Raw genomic sequence first — 18,863 nt, forward strand, 5'->3', positions numbered from 1 at the left:
AGTTTATACACCGAATTCTGGAGTCAAAAGTGATGATGTTCAGTGCCTGAAAGCATCAATCCTCCTTCTCCCACTGCCTACATACTAGATGGCACAGGAAGCAGGGACAGCTTGTGCTGAGACACGGCCGATGACTCACGGTGCTGCACAGTGCCCGGTAAAGCGGGGTCCACCGGTGCCACGGGCTGCCGAGCTGTACCACCGCCCAGACAGGAGGAGACAGAAGAGAAACCCCAGGTTTCCTCCAAACTGGAAAGTTTTTTGCTTTTATAACTGCCTTATCCTCAACGTACATTTAAGCTTTCTACTATGACAAATATTTTTGAAATTTAGCGTCAATAACCGTGGTGAATTTTTAATTGCATGTTTGACAACACATATGCTCACTGCAGAAGGATCCCATTAGAGTAAAAAGCACAAAAGGAAATCTACTACGTAATTTACAGAATAAAATCCCTATGGGAAGACAAACATTTGTATAAAGCAATGGTGTTCGGTCTTTACGTGCATATACTATTGACAATACAGTTTCATAGACATGACAACTTTGGAGCTATCAAGAAAGCGTACAAATTTAAAGAGCGAGTAACTCATCTGCCTTATATAAAACCCACCACACTACTCTGCCCAGGGGAGTAGTCAGGGCACAGCTTGAGCCCTCCGTGGGGCAGGCTGATTGTCGTGGTTTAACCCCAGACAGCAACTGAGCACCACACATCTGCTCGCTCACCCCCCCCCGGTGGGACGGGGGAGAGAATCGGAAGAGCAAAAGTAAGAAAACTCGTGGGTTGAGATAAGAACAGTTTAATACTTGAAATAGAACAATAACACCACCACCACCACCACCACTAATAAATTGTAATGGAAAGTAAAACAAGAAAAAGAGAGAGAGGGAGGAGCAAAACCCAGGACGGAGGGGAAAAAAAACCCAAAACACCAAGAGGTGATGCAACCTCTCACCACCTGCCGACTGACATCCAGTCAGTCCCTGAGCAGCAATCGCTGCCCCCCGGCCAACTCCCCCCAGTTTATGTACTGAGCGTGATGTCCCATGGTATGGAATGTCCCTTTGGCCAGTTTGGGTCAGCTGTCCTGGCTGTGCCCCCTCCCAGCCTCTTGTGCACCTCTTTGCTGGCAGAGCACGGGAAGCTGAAAAGTCCTTGACTTAGTATAAACACTGCTTAGCAACAACTAAAACATCAGGGTGTTATCACATTATTCTCATGTGTCCTGGTTTTGGCAGGGATAGAGTTAATTTTCTTCCCAGTAGCTGGTACAGTGCAAGTGTAAAACAAGAAAGAGAGAGAGGGAGGAGCAAAACCCAGGACGGAGGGGAAAAAAAACCCAAAACACCAAGAGGTGATGCAACCTCTCACCACCTGCCGACTGACATCCAGTCAGTCCCTGAGCAGCAATCGCTGCCCCCCGGCCAACTCCCCCCAGTTTATGTACTGAGCGTGATGTCCCATGGTATGGAATGTCCCTTTGGCCAGTTTGGGTCAGCTGTCCTGGCTGTGCCCCCTCCCAGCCTCTTGTGCACCTCTTTGCTGGCAGAGCACGGGAAGCTGAAAAGTCCTTGACTTAGTATAAACACTGCTTAGCAACAACTAAAACATCAGGGTGTTATCACATTATTCTCATGCTAAATCCAAAACACAGCACTGTACCAGCTACTGGAAGAAAATTAACTCTATCCCAGCCGAAACCAGGACATTGATTTGTATCAAATTCTACCATGACTTAAACCAGCAAGCAAGCCTTAAGTAATTTTTATTTTGTATTATAAGACCAGGTGAGTCATAGCTGGTTGAGCTATGTTAAAGGTTGATAACATTTAAACATGCTAATTTACTGGAAGATACAGTCTTTCTTGAAATTTAAGAGCTTCTATGATCATTTAAGCTAATTTACTGCTTCCAAGGCATTTAGATTCTTCATTTTTACCTTTGTCATTGTGTTGAGAGCTTGGAGTGATCCATATTTCCTTTGCTAGGTCATTTTTATTCATCATATTCATAAGCTCTATGCAGATGGAAACTTGACTTCAATTAACATGTATACAAAGAATTATGAAGTCATTAGTTAACTCGAATTCCCTTTATTGTGGTATACAGACAAGAAAGTTTCAGCAAAACATGCTACACATATTTAAACTTGCTACACTAAACAGAAGTACTAATCAAGATTTTAGAAGTAATTCTAGATTTTAGAATTCAAGATTCAAGAAATTCAAGATTTTAGAAGTAATAGATTTCATCCTTTTATGTTATTAATACAGTGTAAGCAAAAATGAGACAAAAAAGAGCAACTTTTCTGCTTCTTTGTCCTCAGTTTCCTAAGATGAGTGAAATAAATGCTGAGCAAATTAGCTTAATAAACAGAGACAGAAGGGACGCTGCTCTCCAATGCTTACCTTAGGCACTTAGATAATGGCTTTTATTAAACAAGTGTTTTGCCTTTCCTCATACGTTGGCAGTAAGACATATACCAGAGTTGTATTTATTTCAATTTTCACAGATTACAGTAAATTAAGAACTTAGATTTAATTAAGAGAGAGTTGCATTTAATTTTTAAAAATTCATCACTAATAAGGGACTTCCAAATACTTAAAAAATAAATTCTGTTTTACCATGCTGGTATTAAAATATTAAAGAAACAGCTTATTTTTAGCAATGACCCAAAAGAAGGGAATAAATCCTGTGCTACAGACCAATGCTTTGGCTGAAAGCCACTTTCAAGTGCTTCCCGGGAAAAGGCAATTTCAGCTGTCTGCAGAATTTGTCTCCTTCCAGTGCAGCATCCAAAGGCCCAGTTGACCTGATCACATTTGCACATTATGTGGGCCACCAGCAATACCTACAGCTAAACTGCATTCTCAGGTTTGACAATCTTTCCCCTGGAAAGGAACTGATAAATAATTGAAGAGCCCAGGCTGCTAGAGGGAACGTGCGCTATACTGGGGGTATGAATTTCAGCCACCGCTTTCTTCATGAAAGATGCATGAATGTAAGCTGAACGCAGAAATGTGCAACTTAAAACCAATGCACTGAACACCAACTCTGCTAAAGGGCAGCGTGGAATCTTGCATACAGCTGAACAACAACTCTTCCCCTTGAGAGCTGCGGGAGGCTAGGCTGAGGAACACAGAGAAACCTCAGAAGTCGACTGAGACTGATTAAATGATATGTGCATTTAATACCTGGTAGCATTCCTCTCCTTTAACCCTGCTTTGCACCAAAGTACCAGGGAAATGACTCCTTTCTGGAGCCTCTTACTGGCAAGTCTCTCTGAAGGTATACGCAGAACCTTTAGGAATTAAGTCTAGCTGCGATTTTCCAACAAATTTTAACATCATGCTGCACTGGTTGTTAATCAGGCCCAGTGGGGCCAGCCCTGGCTCCCTGTGCACTCAAAGGCAAGACTCCCACTGGGTCTCCAGGAGCAGCAAAACGCCCAGAGCCACCCAGCAGCAGCTACTGCGGAGCAGCATGAAGCTCTTCTAATAAACCTGAGGCACAAATGCAAGCGGCACTGGAAAAACTAAGTGCAACACATCTTGGCTGAAGTTTGACATCAAGTAAAGCCCCAAAGCCTGGGGAAGCAACCAAAAGCCTCCAAATTTGCAGTGTCACCTGCCTCGGCACAGAATAGCAAGGCCAGGGATCTCTTGCACACCAGAGGGAAATGAAACAAGCCATCTCCACATTGTATCCTATGCTGTGATTTTTTTCAGAATGCACAGAAAAGTGCCCGTCTGCAATCGCTGTATGAGCACAGAACTGCAGGAATTAGTTTTGGCATTGCTGTTCTAAAGGAAAAGCCAGGCAGCTATGGTCTGACCACTGTCTCTTTGAATGACAGGCATAGGACAACCTCCTCAACTGCCACCTTCTGCATCAAGCTACAAAGAACAGAGCAAGCATATTTACAAGCATGGTTTACAAGTGCCCACCCAAATCTCCCCTTGCACATTTTGGGAACTAAACTGTAATGAGAAGTCTTTTCAGCTTTGTTTCTGCAGTGTTGAATTATTAAATTACATTACATGAAAAACACAGGATTTGGGAGTCTAATTACGTGGCACCTGCATCTTCTGGACTACCCCCAGTGCTACCCCAAGCCCACTAACAGGAGAGTAAATGTGGGCTGGTCACCCCATCTCCCTCACCTCTCCTAAGCAACCGTCACTGGACTCTCCAAACAGCTGAAGCTTTTAACAGATTTATTTTTTCTATTTCCCTGAAGACCAAGATTTGTCCAAGAAGTTCTCTGGCTTTGGGGCCAATTACCTTATCTAAGTGTCCTAACTGCTTTCAGTCTCTAATTAATAGATCATGTTTACTTATACACAGAACATTTAAATGAAAGGTCCCCCAAGACTCGCATCCTAAAGCTGCTTCCGAGCAAAACTGATACTACAAACGCTTCGTAATTTCCTGCTTATAACTATGGCTAGGAAAGTCATCGCATATACTGATTATTAACAGTATCATTCTGAGCAGCTTTCAGAAACAAATCTGGCAGGAAAGCTGTGCTAATGTCTTTGTCTCTTACGAACATCTATTTGAGAAAAAAAGGAGAGATCTACAAAACCAACAAAAGTAACCTGGGAACTAATTATTCTGCATGGTTTCCACAAGACATCACTCTACCATAGGAGCCAAGGTTATAAACCCAAACATTTAACCATGCTGGTAGATTTCAATCTTCTCCGCTGAGCACCAAATTGGGTTTATAGCTCAGATTTCTACAGCTTCCTCCTCAAAAATTTACTGTTTGACTTGTTTCACTGGGTTTTTATACATTCAATTTTCTTATCCTGGTTCTTTCTGCTCTGCAGCCTGAGGACATGGTAACATCCACTAATATATCCAAGCTTCTTCTGAACTAGCATTTCAGTGGGGATTATTTATATAAAAATACACACAGACATTTCGATTACTGGTGAAAGATAATCAAGATCAACTGCCTGTTTTTTCCCATCCAAAAGAGAACAATGATACAACATTGTATGTATCCCCAAAAAGCATACGATGTTGATCCCAAAGGACTCCTGTATGATCAACCCAAAAGGTCCTCTTCTAAAGGACCACAGCTGAGAATTCCACCCTTCCGTGCCCATTCAGCCTTTGCCTTTCCACTCAGTCCACCCAAGAAGCCTCAATTATGAAGGAAATATGAGACTTGGATCTATGTGCATAGGATCCAAGCAGATCAGTTATCGTCAGGGCAAAGATCTTCAGCAAAGTTGTACCTGAACAGTTCAGTTCATGACCAAATCTCTTCTCATCTGAGTTTTAACTGAACAGAATTTAAATACAAAGTTTAACAAATGTGCATATGTAACATTTTTGACTTGGTAACTACACCACTGGATGCAATTTTCTTGCCAGTGTTACTCAACACCTTGGAGCCTTTCTCCAGAGGTAAGCATTCACGAACACAGCAGAGAAGAGTCCTCTCGCAAGCAGAGACATGTTTAAGTCACAGGCACCAATGTACTAACATAATTTTGTTAACAACTCTTAAGAAAACAAAAATCTGCTCAGGATCCTTTAACAACAAAAGAACCCCCAAATACCACATTCCCACTTTAGAGACAGAGAAAATGAAATCTGTCCCACCCGCCCAGCACATCAGGGAAATACCCTCTGTCTTACCTGCAGCTGCAAGAAGGGGATGTTGAAGAACTTGTGCAAGTACTTGAGGCCAAAGCTGTTCTTCATGGAAGACTCAGCATAGCGAAAATATGAGGAGCCGGGAGGCCTGTCTCAACCAGATAGGTAGAGAGAAGAAAACTGTACAAAGGACAAGGACTGCATACACACAGAAGAGGCACTTGCTGAACTACATACCATGAACAATCCTCATTTACAAGCCAACCCCTCAATCCCCAAATATAGGCTAGCAGGTCATTCTGCTAGGGACTCGTTATTTTGTTTACAGACAAAATTCACACTTTGTTCCTCCTGAAAGGTGGCAGAACCCGGCTGTTGTGTTGCAGTGTCATGGGGCTGCCAGACTAAGAAATACTACGTCAGGACACTGGGCCATTGGTTTACTAAACTGGGGGTTTCACAGCTGTACAAGCTGTTCATTTCTCAGTGAAGGGTTTTTGGTTTTTTTATAACCACAAACAGACCTACATTAAGTCACAAGCATCAGCAGTGGGCATTAAACTCAGCTAAGTCATACATAGAGATGAACTTGTAAAGAAATTATTACATTACAGAATCAAGCCTTAAAACTGATACCATTTCTGTGTGCCTGACACAGGCACAAACAAGTAAGAGACTACGAAAATGAAAAAAATGCCTTAAAAACATAAAACCACACAAAAAGGTACAATCTATCGAATCCTGAACAACAAATAATATTTTATACTAAATAACAGAGAGCCTCAGATCTCTGCATAAGGGAAAATCTTGACTGGCTGGCAAGGGAGGTGCATGACTTGGCCATGCCCAGTAAATGCTGTGTGGGGATGCTCTCAGAGGAAGAACAAGGAAGACAGCTGCACTAGCTGGCTCTCTTGTAGCAGAATTATTTGGAGTAGAGAAGAGTTGTGCTGCAGGGAGAGGATTCTTTCACAAGAGAAGGACAACCCACGAAGAAGAATCATAGAATCATTAAGGTTGGAAAAGACCTCCAAGACCATCGAGTCCAACTGTCAACCCAACACCACCATGCCCACTAAACCATGTCCCTAAGTTCCTCATCTACACGTCTTTTAAATACCTCCAGGGATGGTGACTCAACCACTTCCCTGGGCAGCCTGTTCCAATGTTTAACCACTCTTTCAGTAAAGAAAAGATGACTTGTTGGGAAAAGTGCTTCTGAAAGGCACACATGTCCCAAGCGCCTCATCTACACGTCTTTTAAATACCTCCAGGGATGGTGACTCAACCACTTCCCTGGGCAGCCTGTTCCAATGTTTAACCACTCTTTCAGTAAAGAAAAGATGACTTGTTGGGAAAAGTGCTTCTGAAAGGCACATGCTGGCAGGCACTCACTGTTTCCAGGAATATAGCTAACAATCTGCCCAGTACAGGCTCCTAGATCAAAGGAAAAAGAGCCCATCGCGTAAACTGAAGCTGCTGTATGAGACACTTGGAGCTACGAAAGCCCGAAAGCTAGGCACAGGGTCCGAGGATGAACGTGATGTACATCTGAAACACAGCAGCAATACAGTTATCTACGGCTGATGACAGAGAGTAGCCGAGGTCTGCTCCCCTGCCTGGTGACCATGGTGCCATCTTACCTGTTTAGATTGTCAATGAGGTCCCGCACATCGCCAGGCAGAATGACCCGGTGCTCCCCCATGTCTCGGTAATTCCCAAGCACGCACACTGGAACGTGGGTCGGCACTTTAGGAAGCTCCCTCAGAATATAGTTAAATGTCCTTCACCATAGGAGAGAGAGATACAGGCAGATGAGTGGGAAACATCATTCTGTGAGCAGTTTCATGCACAAATCACAGAAAAAAAACCAAAGAAATTTTTTTCCAAAATCCTTCCAAGACTGTGGCTTCTTTGTCCCCCCTCAGAGAAATACATTAACTGTAAATATGTTTGTATGATTCTTTATTCAAAAACAACTTGACAAGTTCAATAATCCACTTCCACCTGCAACCTCGCATCTCCTACAGCAATATTTCCCTCAGTCCTACAAAACTGTGTGGGATCAGCAGAAGAAAAGGATTCCTTCCCTTCAGCTGCCAATGGGCTCACTGACCCATACCAAACCTGTAAAACACAAGCTTAAATATAAAGCGGGAAGTCTTACCACCTCCTCTTTTCACTCTGGCTTCCATATGTCTCTCACCTCCTCAGCAGATGTGCAACATGAACAGTTCATTATTTCTGTACTTTAATGCAGCCTAGGGTCTCTAAATAATCCTCACTAATACCAGTCTTCCTGTGAATTTCTCACTAGCATTCCCCTTTCCCTTGTGCTCTGTAGAGCACGGGTTTGTAACATGCCCAGCATTCTTTGCACCTGTGATAGCGCTAATTATCAAGCCTCAGACAGCAGTATATCAGAAACTGCAGTACACAAGCCCACAGGGAGACTGCTTGTTTGAAACAAGCCCAGGAGAGGAATATATTAAAAGACATGTCAGAAGATAAAGCTATTATTTTAAGGGATACAAGCTTGCTTCAACTCATTAGGCTGGTTATCAGCTCCAGAGTCTATCTGGGAATCAAGAGATCTAGAAGTCATTTGTTTTCACCAAACAAGCGAGAATCACATGGTGCATGCCGCTGAAGATGTCTTACCACTGTTTGGTGATGTCAAACATCATCACTACGCCATTGCAGTTTTTATAGACATCCAGAAACTCTGCATCCAAAGCCATTTCTGACTCTGCCTGAGGAAATAAAGGCAAAAGAAGAGTAAATAACTTGATTCAAATTCAGGCTTGTACAGAACACAACTGATACAGTGCTGAACAGGCAAACTTTCTAAAGTGACAGCCACTATAAGAAGTATCTGTGGATTTCACATCATTATTTAAGCAAGATACCTGGTGGTTCACAGCTTCCATTGCCCACAGGAGCAGGATGTGAAGCACCTGACAGTCTCTGAAAAAAACATGTCTGACAGCAAATGCTAAAACCCACCCCCTCCTCTTTCCCCTGTGCCCCAAATCCTGCATTGACAAGATAACTCCATATAAGCTACAGGATGGAGGACAGAGGACACAGCTCCCATTCCATCTCTTTGCCGACCCAAATATTGACTGTACTTCTAATGCTTCTGATGCATAAAGCCAGGATATAGTTTCTACTGAGTTTCTCCCATGCACAGCTGAAAGTATTTATTAGTACCTGATTTGTTTTTCATCATTTGGACTCTGCACGCTGCAAAGTACAGTTCTGGTCACAACTCAACCTCCAAGGCTCCTGTTGCAATTTGGTGCCTATGGAACAATTCTCACTCATTTCCCAGGAGTGGAAAATGCACCCAGGTTTGCAAAGGAAGAAGCAGCTGTGATATCTGTTCTCACAGAGGCTTCTTCCCATAGGAGAATATTTTTAAAGAAAATTTCCCTAATCTGACCACACAGATTGAGCAGGACTGGCACCCTGGTGTAACAGGTAACTCTTCACTGCCCTGACCCATCCCCAGCACCGAGTGCTCACGTCTCTGCATATCAGTGGTGCTGCCTTTCCCATCAATTTCAACAAAGCGGTTATTGAGCGAGTACCAGAACACCGTCTGTGCAGAGCCCCGAAGGGCACTGACACATGAACAGGAGCAATAAAGCTCTTTAAGAGCTGCAGCAGAGATCATGGGATCAAGTGCCTTTAAACTGAATTTTTCCTGAGGATAAAATCATACATCTTTTGAAAGATATGCCATGGAAGTTCACTGGCAGCCCAAATGCAGTTTGGGGAAGGCGGCAGTATGGTCTCCCGTACAGCACTTTCTTCTACAGCAGAAGATCCAAAGGAGACACATTCGTGCAAGAGCCTGGAGGAATCCGCTCTGTTTACTTTTACGCGCTAGGTAGCACTTCTATTGCCCCTTCCTCCTCTATATTTCAAAGGGTGTTAAAAGGTAATTGTTAGCTCAGTTTTGAGGAGCAGCCAGAGAGCATGGTGGCATCAAGTGACTTCTTCAGGTCTCACAAGAAGTCCATTACAAAAGGACTTCCTGTCACTGCCCATGTGCAGACAGGCACAAAGCTACCGAGTAAACATCTGGGGCGCAGTCATTCCCAAAAGACAGAATGGAAAACAGCAGGGAAGTTGTGGTGAGGGCACGAACAAGGATAAAACGCATGGGCAAAAGAGTGAAGAGCATCAGGGATCACACTGCCCCTCATCCGCCTGCCAGGCCGGCCTTAAAGCAGAAACAAATATAGAACTTACTCTCCATGGACCAAAGGTGGACTAGAGGCCTCCCGCTAAGAGGCAGACATCTGCATTCAAGGTGACTCACCTCCTGAGGGTCATTTTCCAGTTTCAAACCATCTCCTCGTTTTTTGCATTTTCCTTAAAAAGAATTGTAAAAAAAACAAAACAAAACAAAACAAATGCATTACACTGGGCAGAGAACTCCAGGATGGGTCTGGGCAGGACCACAGCATTTTGAACATGACCTTAAAGCAGATCCAACTTCTACTATAAGCATGGGGAATGAGGAGGGGTGGAACAGGCATGCCTTGCTGAAGAATACCAGCTACCCTGTTCAAGAATACCAGCTAGTCTAATTCAAAGATGAATAGGAAGAAAGTCTGGGGCAGCTTAAACCATGCTCTTCACAGCATAAAGTCACAATGACTAAATAATACAGGGTTTGGTGCACTCCCTGACCACAAAGGGAAGCTGCTTTGTTGCACTTTTTGTTGCAAAAAGTGTTGAAGAAGCAAAAGATCGTGGGGCTGCCATGACTGAACTGCACAACTACATACACAGCCTTCCTGAGAGATATGACGTTGCTGTGCTGCCACTGACCTGAAGCAAGCAGTCTTGTAAATAAACGTGATCTCAGCACCCATTGGGTGCTTTGGGCTGACTTGTGACCAAAAAAAAAGGGGTGGCAGGAGACTATGAGAATTTAACAGCCAAAAGACAGACAGAACTTATACAAAGTTGGGGAAATCCAAGCAAAATCAAATAAACTGTGGCGAGGGGGCTGTGGAGAAGCAGAGGAGAGACAGCCTACATGTGCATGAAAGGCCAGAGGGTCAGCTCTGGTCATCACCAGCGAAGGTGCAGAAAGGAAATCCTCTGGAGGCACCGTCCAAAGCCACACGCTCTAGAGACACACACACAAAAACAAGCTAGAGGACAGGTAAAACTCTGATTAAGCTCACAGGAAAGTGCAAGAGGCAACAGGCTAAACACTTGGAGAAGACACTAGAAAACCGCTATAGAGACCTGCCCTGCAGTCCCACAGCCACAATCCCATCTGGAGGCATCTACAGGTTTCTCTCCAACTCACCTGCTTCCTCTAAGGCACATGCTAAAATACAGCCCTTGTACTTAAAGGCCAGACGCCCTGAGACTTCTCCCTTTTCTTACAGCTTCAATAAGTACTGGATAAGTTCACAAACTGGCATTTTAAAGTACCACTGGCATTTGACTCAGCACCCCCAGAAAAGGAGTCGGTGTTTTTAAACCTCAGGCTCCCTGAAAATCTTGTGTTACATCAGTTACACTGTAATCATATTTCCAAATCTTAAAGCCTGCAACCACAGCAGACAGAGAAGATGACACCATGTATCTGTACCTAGGATTAGCAGAGTGGCAATCAGCTAACATGATTTTCTGGTGTAGACACTTGGCACTAAGGACTGCCAGGAGTCTCAATATGTAAGAGCGAGGACGTCTTTCACCTACTGCCAAAGAAGCTTAGCGTGGACATACCATGAAAAATATCTGTCCTCCCCCTCAGGTATTGTTTAAACTCTATCTATGTACAGCAGTTTCCAGAGTTTTATCAAATGATGAGCACTGCACAACGAATAACCCTGCAAGATTTGGAGTTATGTTTTACAGATACCAAATATCTTTCAGATGTTACTGAGAGCAATTAAGAACTGTACTTCTGAATTAACTTTGTTCCATATTTTCCTAGTCTAAATAATGATGAGTTAACTAAATTATAATGGCAGAGACTTGGAATCCCTTCTCATCATTTCTAGAAATTCCCTGTGTCACTGACAACAGAACGTTTTGGCAGCTCGGATGCACCCGCAAAAAACCCTCCCATTGACTCTTTAAAAGACTCTGCAATACTGGGGACCAAAATAGCTTCCACCAACTATTCAACTCTGCTGATTAACATGGAGCGACTACATGTAAAATTCATGGTTCTGCCAGATGCTGCATGTGAAACAAAGTGCTTCATTCTTTTTGCACACAGGTCAAGGATAAATAGTTATGAAATACAGAGATATTCATGAGTTTTAATGCTGCAGGATACAGCAGGAGATTCCTGTCCCTACACCCTGACAGTGTGTCTGGTGGGTGCTTCTGCAAAATGCCTGCCCCCCTCGTGTCATCTTACTGTTGACATCTGAAAGTAGCAGAAATATTAATCCTGATTCTTCCCCATTCATGCAATGTGTCTCCCTGGAGGATCCAAGTATGGGCTCTGATTTTTCCCAGTGCAACTGAAGGTGTGGGATGTCTAGGACGTGCATGCCTTTTCCCACTTCAATTAAATTCATTTCAAGTCAGTGGCATTCGTGTGGCTTCTCTGAGTACCAAAACATCACTATTTCTGGAGTTACTGCTAAATTATGCTTGGCATGACCTGAATTTCTAGGTGTTGAAACAGAAGCCCAAGCAACCACAAATACTCTTCATAGGTCCTCTCGTCCTGAGCAATCAAGGTGTCTTTCTAACCTGGACACATTTACAGCCAATGCTTTGAGACTGAATATAAGACGCGCACGCCTCTCCCTGCTTACGGCTTTATGTGTGTATCAAGAGGAATGAGTAATATTCTTACATGATGCTCATCACTGCTGTAAAGGAGGTCATCTATAAAGGAGTAACAGAGCAGAAAAGCGCATGTGTGTACATATTCATGCACAGTGTCTATTTTTGGAACCAAAACTGCAGGATGAGCCAGATAAAAACAAGATGTATGTAGTGAAAAGATGCAATTCACCCTGTAAAGGCAAGTGCACAATGAAGATTGTGTTGTTATATGAAAGAGGTCCTGTGTTTAAGGTTGCACTGATGTGTAATCTAGGAGCCTCAATTAGAAAGCAAGGGTCTTCATGTTGCGATTGCTCAGCTTCTCTACCTAGAACGATGACTGCTCCTTATTTACAGGCATAATAGCAACACTGAAACCAAATAACCCTGCAGCAGTGCCCCGAGGTCTACAGAACAGTTCTTACTGAACACCAGAAGACTGGGTTCATGGCCAGCACGTGAGAGCCTCTGCACCTCTATGTACCATCAGTTTTGTTGCAGGATAACAAGGATTCAGTACAGCTTGCCACAAATGCTGTCCACAGCGTGAGGGAGACGCTTCTGTTCACCATTCAAAAATACATGTCTAGAATATTTGCATCCCCAGTGTTATCTAACTTATGACATCTGAAAATAACAGAAATATTAATTCTGATCTTTCCTCCTTCTTGCAGCACGCCTCTGGGAGGGAGCAGGGTGAAGGGGCAGGGAGAGGAAAGGAATCTCCAGTATGAGGGAAAGAGTTTACGCTATTTTGGGGGCAACAGAAAAAAATATGATTTGAACCCTTCAATTAGTGTATGGGAAAAGATGCAGGGACCAAACTAGCAGAAGTAACAAGACAGGAGATCAGAACCGTTCTTCAATCACCTTCATTCAAGCAGCTTCTTTGCATTCAGGATCTGTTACAGCTTTATGACCTGCAGTAGTTACACAACTTGCTGCAAAGCCAGAAAGATGAGTCAGGACTGTGACTTTTGCTGAGAGAGATCTTTCCTATGTTCTATTAGTTCCAAGGGCAGCAAAAGAGACAGTATTTACTACACACACCTCACAAAATTCAATACAATCCATAGCTGGGGGCAAGCTCTACTTGTTAAGGTTTCAACAAATGGCGTCATTACACAAATGAGCCCCGCTCTCTGAGCAGGCCCAAGGAGAACACAGCAGGCTGCAGGGAAGTCCATACTCCAGTGAGTCTGCACATTAAAACAAAAAGAAATCCCAAAGAGTCAAGAAAAAGGTAAGAGGAGCAGTACAGTACTGCAGTTGCCATTTCGCCCTGCTTCAGTGCACTAACCAACCTCACAGGTTTTAAGCTTTCACAACAAATCTCCCTACGCTTCCAAATTAACATCCATATGCTAAACAAATGACACCAAGGCACCAGCCACCAGCCCGGCAGGGCCAACAGAGCTGCTTCCTGCATTCCTAAAACAGTCTGGAGGGAAAAATCAAAGGGCACTGCTGAACTAACAAGGACGGGGAGGCACACTGCTGGTAAGCGCGAGGAGAAACACCACTTAGTAAAACCGCATTTAACTTCAGCGCGAAAATGTACATGAAGTTTTCCAGGGTGCAACTTATTAAGTTTCCCCAAATCCTCCTGTGCACGTTCACACCGAGACATGAAGAATGGCAGCACCGCATAGCAGAGAAGAGGCTGAAGCTGCTTTACAAGACTAAAGTTGAAAACTGCAGTTTATGGATACATCTTTTAGACAGTCTAGCTACATCCCCACAACAGGCTTTCAATACATTTTCAAACATCTTAATTTAAATAGAGGTTTCTTAATTTTCTCTAACAAGGAACAATTCTTCCAAAATGGGGAAACACTGGTAAAAAAATTTAGCCTGGAAAACAACGTATGTTGAAATACATGTTCAGAACATGCATTTTTTGGCAGTTTCAAATCCAGCCTGATAAATGCAGCATTCTGCACAACTCTAAATATGCACATTAGCCAGGATCTGGTAGGCAAGGAAAAAAAGGAGGATCAGGTCTTGTCAGCACTATGCTGCAGCAGCACTGGATACTTCACTACTAAAAGTCTACAGTCTAGATTAGTGTCACTCTCACCAAAAACATCACGCAGGAGGATTTTTTGTCCTAAGCATACAGAAGGAAGAACAAAAATGTCATGAGGTAACATTAAGATGAAAGTTAGATATGAGCAAGCTCTTAATGGTTAATTTGCACATTTTCCTAAAGTTGTACTTATCAAGAATCTGCAACGCTATGGCAATAGGAAAGGATTTGGTTCTGTTACATCATGATGATCTGAATTTTTACACTGCATTGATTAAGTACATTTGATTACATAAAAATACGTATCTGTGGTCCGTAAGTAGGGATCTTAACAGAATGAGTTTTATTTCAAAAGAATATAAAGTGGAGAGAAGAGTCCCTTGAGATTTCTAATACATGCTCCACTGTCAGAAATGAAAGCAGTATCAGAAGAGCTGTTATCAACATCTGCACATATCAAATCCGATCTGTTTTGCCAAAAAAATGACAAGTCTCTAGTTGAGAAGATGACTCTGCTCAGAGAAGCTATTCACAGAAATAAATGCTGGAACCACATGATTCCCAAATTAACTGTCTATCTATTCATACCAAAGTTGCAAGGCAGCGAGAAAACAGATGTTTTGCTCAGATTCCAGCCCTGCACATGTTACCCCAGGATCTGAAAGCCAAACTGTAATCAGACTGACTTCAGCAGTAACTCTGACCTAAGTAAGGTTTTGTCTACACTGTGAAAACTGGGGTTTAAAAGAATAAAAAGATACAGTGCCCAGGATTTTCATTTAAAGTTACTGACTCAAGTTTAACCTAAAGGTTCCATTATGTGTCTGAACTAGAGCTGCTATCTTTAATTACCTTTGCTTTTTTACTATTTTAAATACAATTTAGCTAACATGAAAAATTAAATTTCTCCCTTTCCCACTCCCTATTGTACTACTACTACTTTTCGGTGTTAGCGCATGTGTAAGTTGCACAGGTGGCAGAGCAGGGGTAGTGCACCTCGGATGCAGTTCTGCTGAGAAATGCGTGCCAGCACAGATTCTAGCTAAGGCTGCAGGAAAGGTAGCAGCAGCCAAACCATAGAAGTTCAAGTTTCAATGACTGTGGTCAACAGATTTGACTGACAGAAACACACAAACAAGGAGCACAACCCACAGAGCAAGAGATGCTCACTTGCAGAGCTGCTTTCCTGACTATACTCGCACTTTAAACCAGGAGCCTGGTTGGTACAAAACGCCTCCTAAAAGCCAAACAATATCTGCATTTGGGGCTACAGAATGGGCTGTTAAGATTTACATCTGAACCCCAACCCCTTCTAGCAACAGATTCCCCTGCATCCAGATTTGCACTGCATCCAGATTGTGTCTTCACATATGTTTTGGGTTTTTTTTTTTATTTTTTATAAAATAGAACTGTATACTCTGACGAAAATTGAAAACTAATGGAAAATTTATTTATACATCATAACACTTTCCTTGGCTAAGCATTTAGAAAAGATTTTGGATTAAATATATTGCATTTTCTGTCTTAAGTGAATTTAAGTGATTGGCTTCTCTTTTATCCTTCCCTCCTGCATACGTTATTCACTGCAGATAACATTTTATCAATTTAACAATAGCATTCCTTTACAAAAACAGCTCGGCAAGATCTTTTATAAACAGAACAAAGAACTCAGTAGCTGCCTAAACATATATAAAACTATAAAGGGGAGAAGATGAACTTTATAATAAAGTCCAGAGAATTTGAATACACTAAGCAGCAGGCTATTTCATCTGTCATGGAGCACATGAAACAACTGCTTCTGAATATTGGATTTGATCTGCAGTTCAGATTCCAAATAATGGGCTCTAGCCTATGAGACTCTGCTCTCCTTTCCGTATTTTTTCAGGAAGTAACATCCATGCACTTGAAAAAAATAAGTACAGATGTTTTTCTAAAGTAGAAGTAAGCAGGTATTTCTGAATTCCATGTAAGTTTTTAATTAAAATTGAGAAAGAACAATGAAGCTCCATTAGAAAGGAAGTTATAAATCTTACCTTTGTCAACTACATCCCAGACTTCAACTTTAACAATATCGTCGGTGGCTAAAAGCACAATAAGAACACACAGTGTTAGAAGAGGGTTTCAGTAAAATGACCAGCACTCAACGCTCACCACAGAGAGCCTAACCTAAAGCCAACATTATCAAAGTAGGAGATGAATGTCAAAAGAAAAGTAATTCTTGAGTGAGTTAAAAGAAAACCCAAACATAGCAAGAAGAAGGCCCGCTGTCGAAGGTCCAAGTTGTACACCAAAACGGTGCTATCTAAAGAACTTCTTAAAGACTCTTAGTCACTGTCCTGGTTTTGGCTGGGACAGAGTTAATTTTCTTCCTAGTAGCTGTGTACAGTGCTGTGTTTTGGATTTAGCATGAGAATAATGTTGATAACACCCCGATGTTTTAGTTGTTGCTGAGCAGTGCTTACACTAGTCAAGGACTTTTCAGCTTCCCGTGCTCTACCGACTGGGAAGGCTGGGGGTGCACAAGAAGCTGGGGGGGGGCACAGCCAGGACAGCTGACCCAAACTGGCCAGAGGGACATTCCATACCATGGGACGTCATGCTCAGTACATAAACTGGGGGAAAGCTGGCCTGGGCATCCGTCGGCGGGTGGTGAGCAATTGCATTGTGCATCACTTGCTTTGTATATTCCATTATTATTATTTTATTTCAATTATTAAACTGTTTTTATCTCAACCCATGAGTTTTCTCACTTCTACTCTTCCAATTCTCTCCCCCATCCCACCGGGGGCGGCGGGAGAGTGAGCAAGCGAGCGGCTGTGTGGTGCTCAGTTGTCGGCTGAGGTTAAACCACGACAGTCACATAAGTGATAGCTAGATTTCCTTGATGTTTTATGTCAGATTTGAAGCATGTTATAAATATTTTGTGCAGATCCTTTTCATAACATACAGACATTTCCATATTCTTTCAAAAAATATACAAATTCAATTTGGAGAATGAAGTCTAGTCTATAAGCAAGGCGTATAACTGAAAAAAAAAGGAATACACATTTAAGGAAGATCAACCTTACTAATAGCATCTTCATGTAAACATGGCTAACAGTGCAGACAGTCCTGTGGCTACAGAAATCCATTCTCTCTGCAAATTTCAAGTTGCATTTTGTGAAAAATAAGGTATTACTAGCAATTTTGCCTCTTAATGAGCTGCACCATCAGTAAATTTTAAGCAGCAACATATATTTGAGTTGCTAAAATCTGAAGCAAGACAACCAAAATTCTAACTACAGAGACACTACTGCTGGTACTGACAGCTAGCAGCTTAACTTTCAGATGGCACGAGGGATGGGTTAGATGTTTCTATTGGATCCAAATAAGCAGTCTGATCTTCATGAAGCTGTTCCATGAAACAGTTGCTTTTTGGAAATGCTATAGGCTACAAAGCAAAAGCTTGTACTTGGAGCAGCTCTGAACATAAAGCAATGGAATAGGAGAAAAATGTCTCAGAGTAGAAAATAGTCTCATAGGATGGCATGAGAATTTAGCTAAGCATCATTGTCAAGCCAGGAAACATTTCCTCTAAAGAGTTCACTGTTGGCTTAACTTAAATGTTTCAAAATATTGTAAAGACAGCTTCTGAATAAAGGAAAACTTTGATCATCTGCTTCTGGAGAAAGATCCTTTTTTATATTTATGCATGAAGCAAAATCAGCCTCTGTTTTTCCTCATAGCAACTGCCGCTTATCTTCCACTTTGCCAGCAGGTCAGTGGGGCACAGGACAAACAGGAGACTTGCCCAGGCCCAGCCCAGCCAGCGCATCACAGGCTCAGATGGGACTGAAAACACAACAGCCATACAGCAGCCTGCAGTCCTAAAACCTCTGCTCAAACCATTACACTCCCCATCCCTGAATATTTCTAAAAATCATCAAGCCAGGTACGGCTAAAGTCCAACCACTCCCCATGACTCACTCTACTCACACACAGGCACTGGCACAGCAGGGTGCTCTCCCTGTGACATGGCCTGCTCGAGTCCGTGGTCCGTTCAGGGTGCGCCGTGACCCTGCAGGTGCTGGGACACAGATCAGCTAGTGGAGGTCTGCCCCCAAATTCATACCCTGCAGCTGGGACTGGCAGTGCTGCTGCTGTCCCTGAAGGACAAGGGGATGGACAGACCAGCAAAATCAATCCTGGTGCCTTTCAACAGTCAAGACTTTCTGCTGTCCTGGTTTCGGCTGGGATGGAGTTAATTTTCTCCCCAGTAGCGGTACAGTGCTGTGTTTTGGATTTAGGATGAGAATAATGTGATAACACACCGATGTTTTAGATGTTGCTGAGCAGTGCTTACACTAGTCAAGGACTTTTCAGCTTCTCATGCCCTGCCAGCGAGAAGCTGGGGG

General features: G+C 42.8%; 1 protein-coding gene across 1 annotated transcript in view; it reads right to left on the reverse strand.

The window, feature by feature from the left end:
- RABL6 (RAB, member RAS oncogene family-like 6) overlaps nucleotides 1-18,863 on the reverse strand; it is a 62,521-nt gene that overhangs the window by 31,455 nt on the left and 12,203 nt on the right. Inside the window, exons 3-7 of the mRNA XM_009290642.2 lie at nucleotides 16,503-16,550; nucleotides 9,949-10,001; nucleotides 8,280-8,371; nucleotides 7,262-7,402; nucleotides 5,661-5,766 (exon numbers count right to left, since the gene is read on the reverse strand). Coding sequence (XP_009288917.1) covers nucleotides 5,661-5,766; nucleotides 7,262-7,402; nucleotides 8,280-8,371; nucleotides 9,949-10,001; nucleotides 16,503-16,550 — 440 coding nt within the window. The remainder of the gene's footprint in view (nucleotides 1-5,660; nucleotides 5,767-7,261; nucleotides 7,403-8,279; nucleotides 8,372-9,948; nucleotides 10,002-16,502; nucleotides 16,551-18,863) is intronic.

Source organism: Aptenodytes forsteri, unplaced genomic scaffold (assembly GCF_000699145.1).
Source record: "Aptenodytes forsteri isolate BGI_AS27 unplaced genomic scaffold, ASM69914v1 Scaffold494, whole genome shotgun sequence".
In the NCBI taxonomy this organism is placed as follows: domain Eukaryota; kingdom Metazoa; phylum Chordata; class Aves; order Sphenisciformes; family Spheniscidae; genus Aptenodytes; species Aptenodytes forsteri.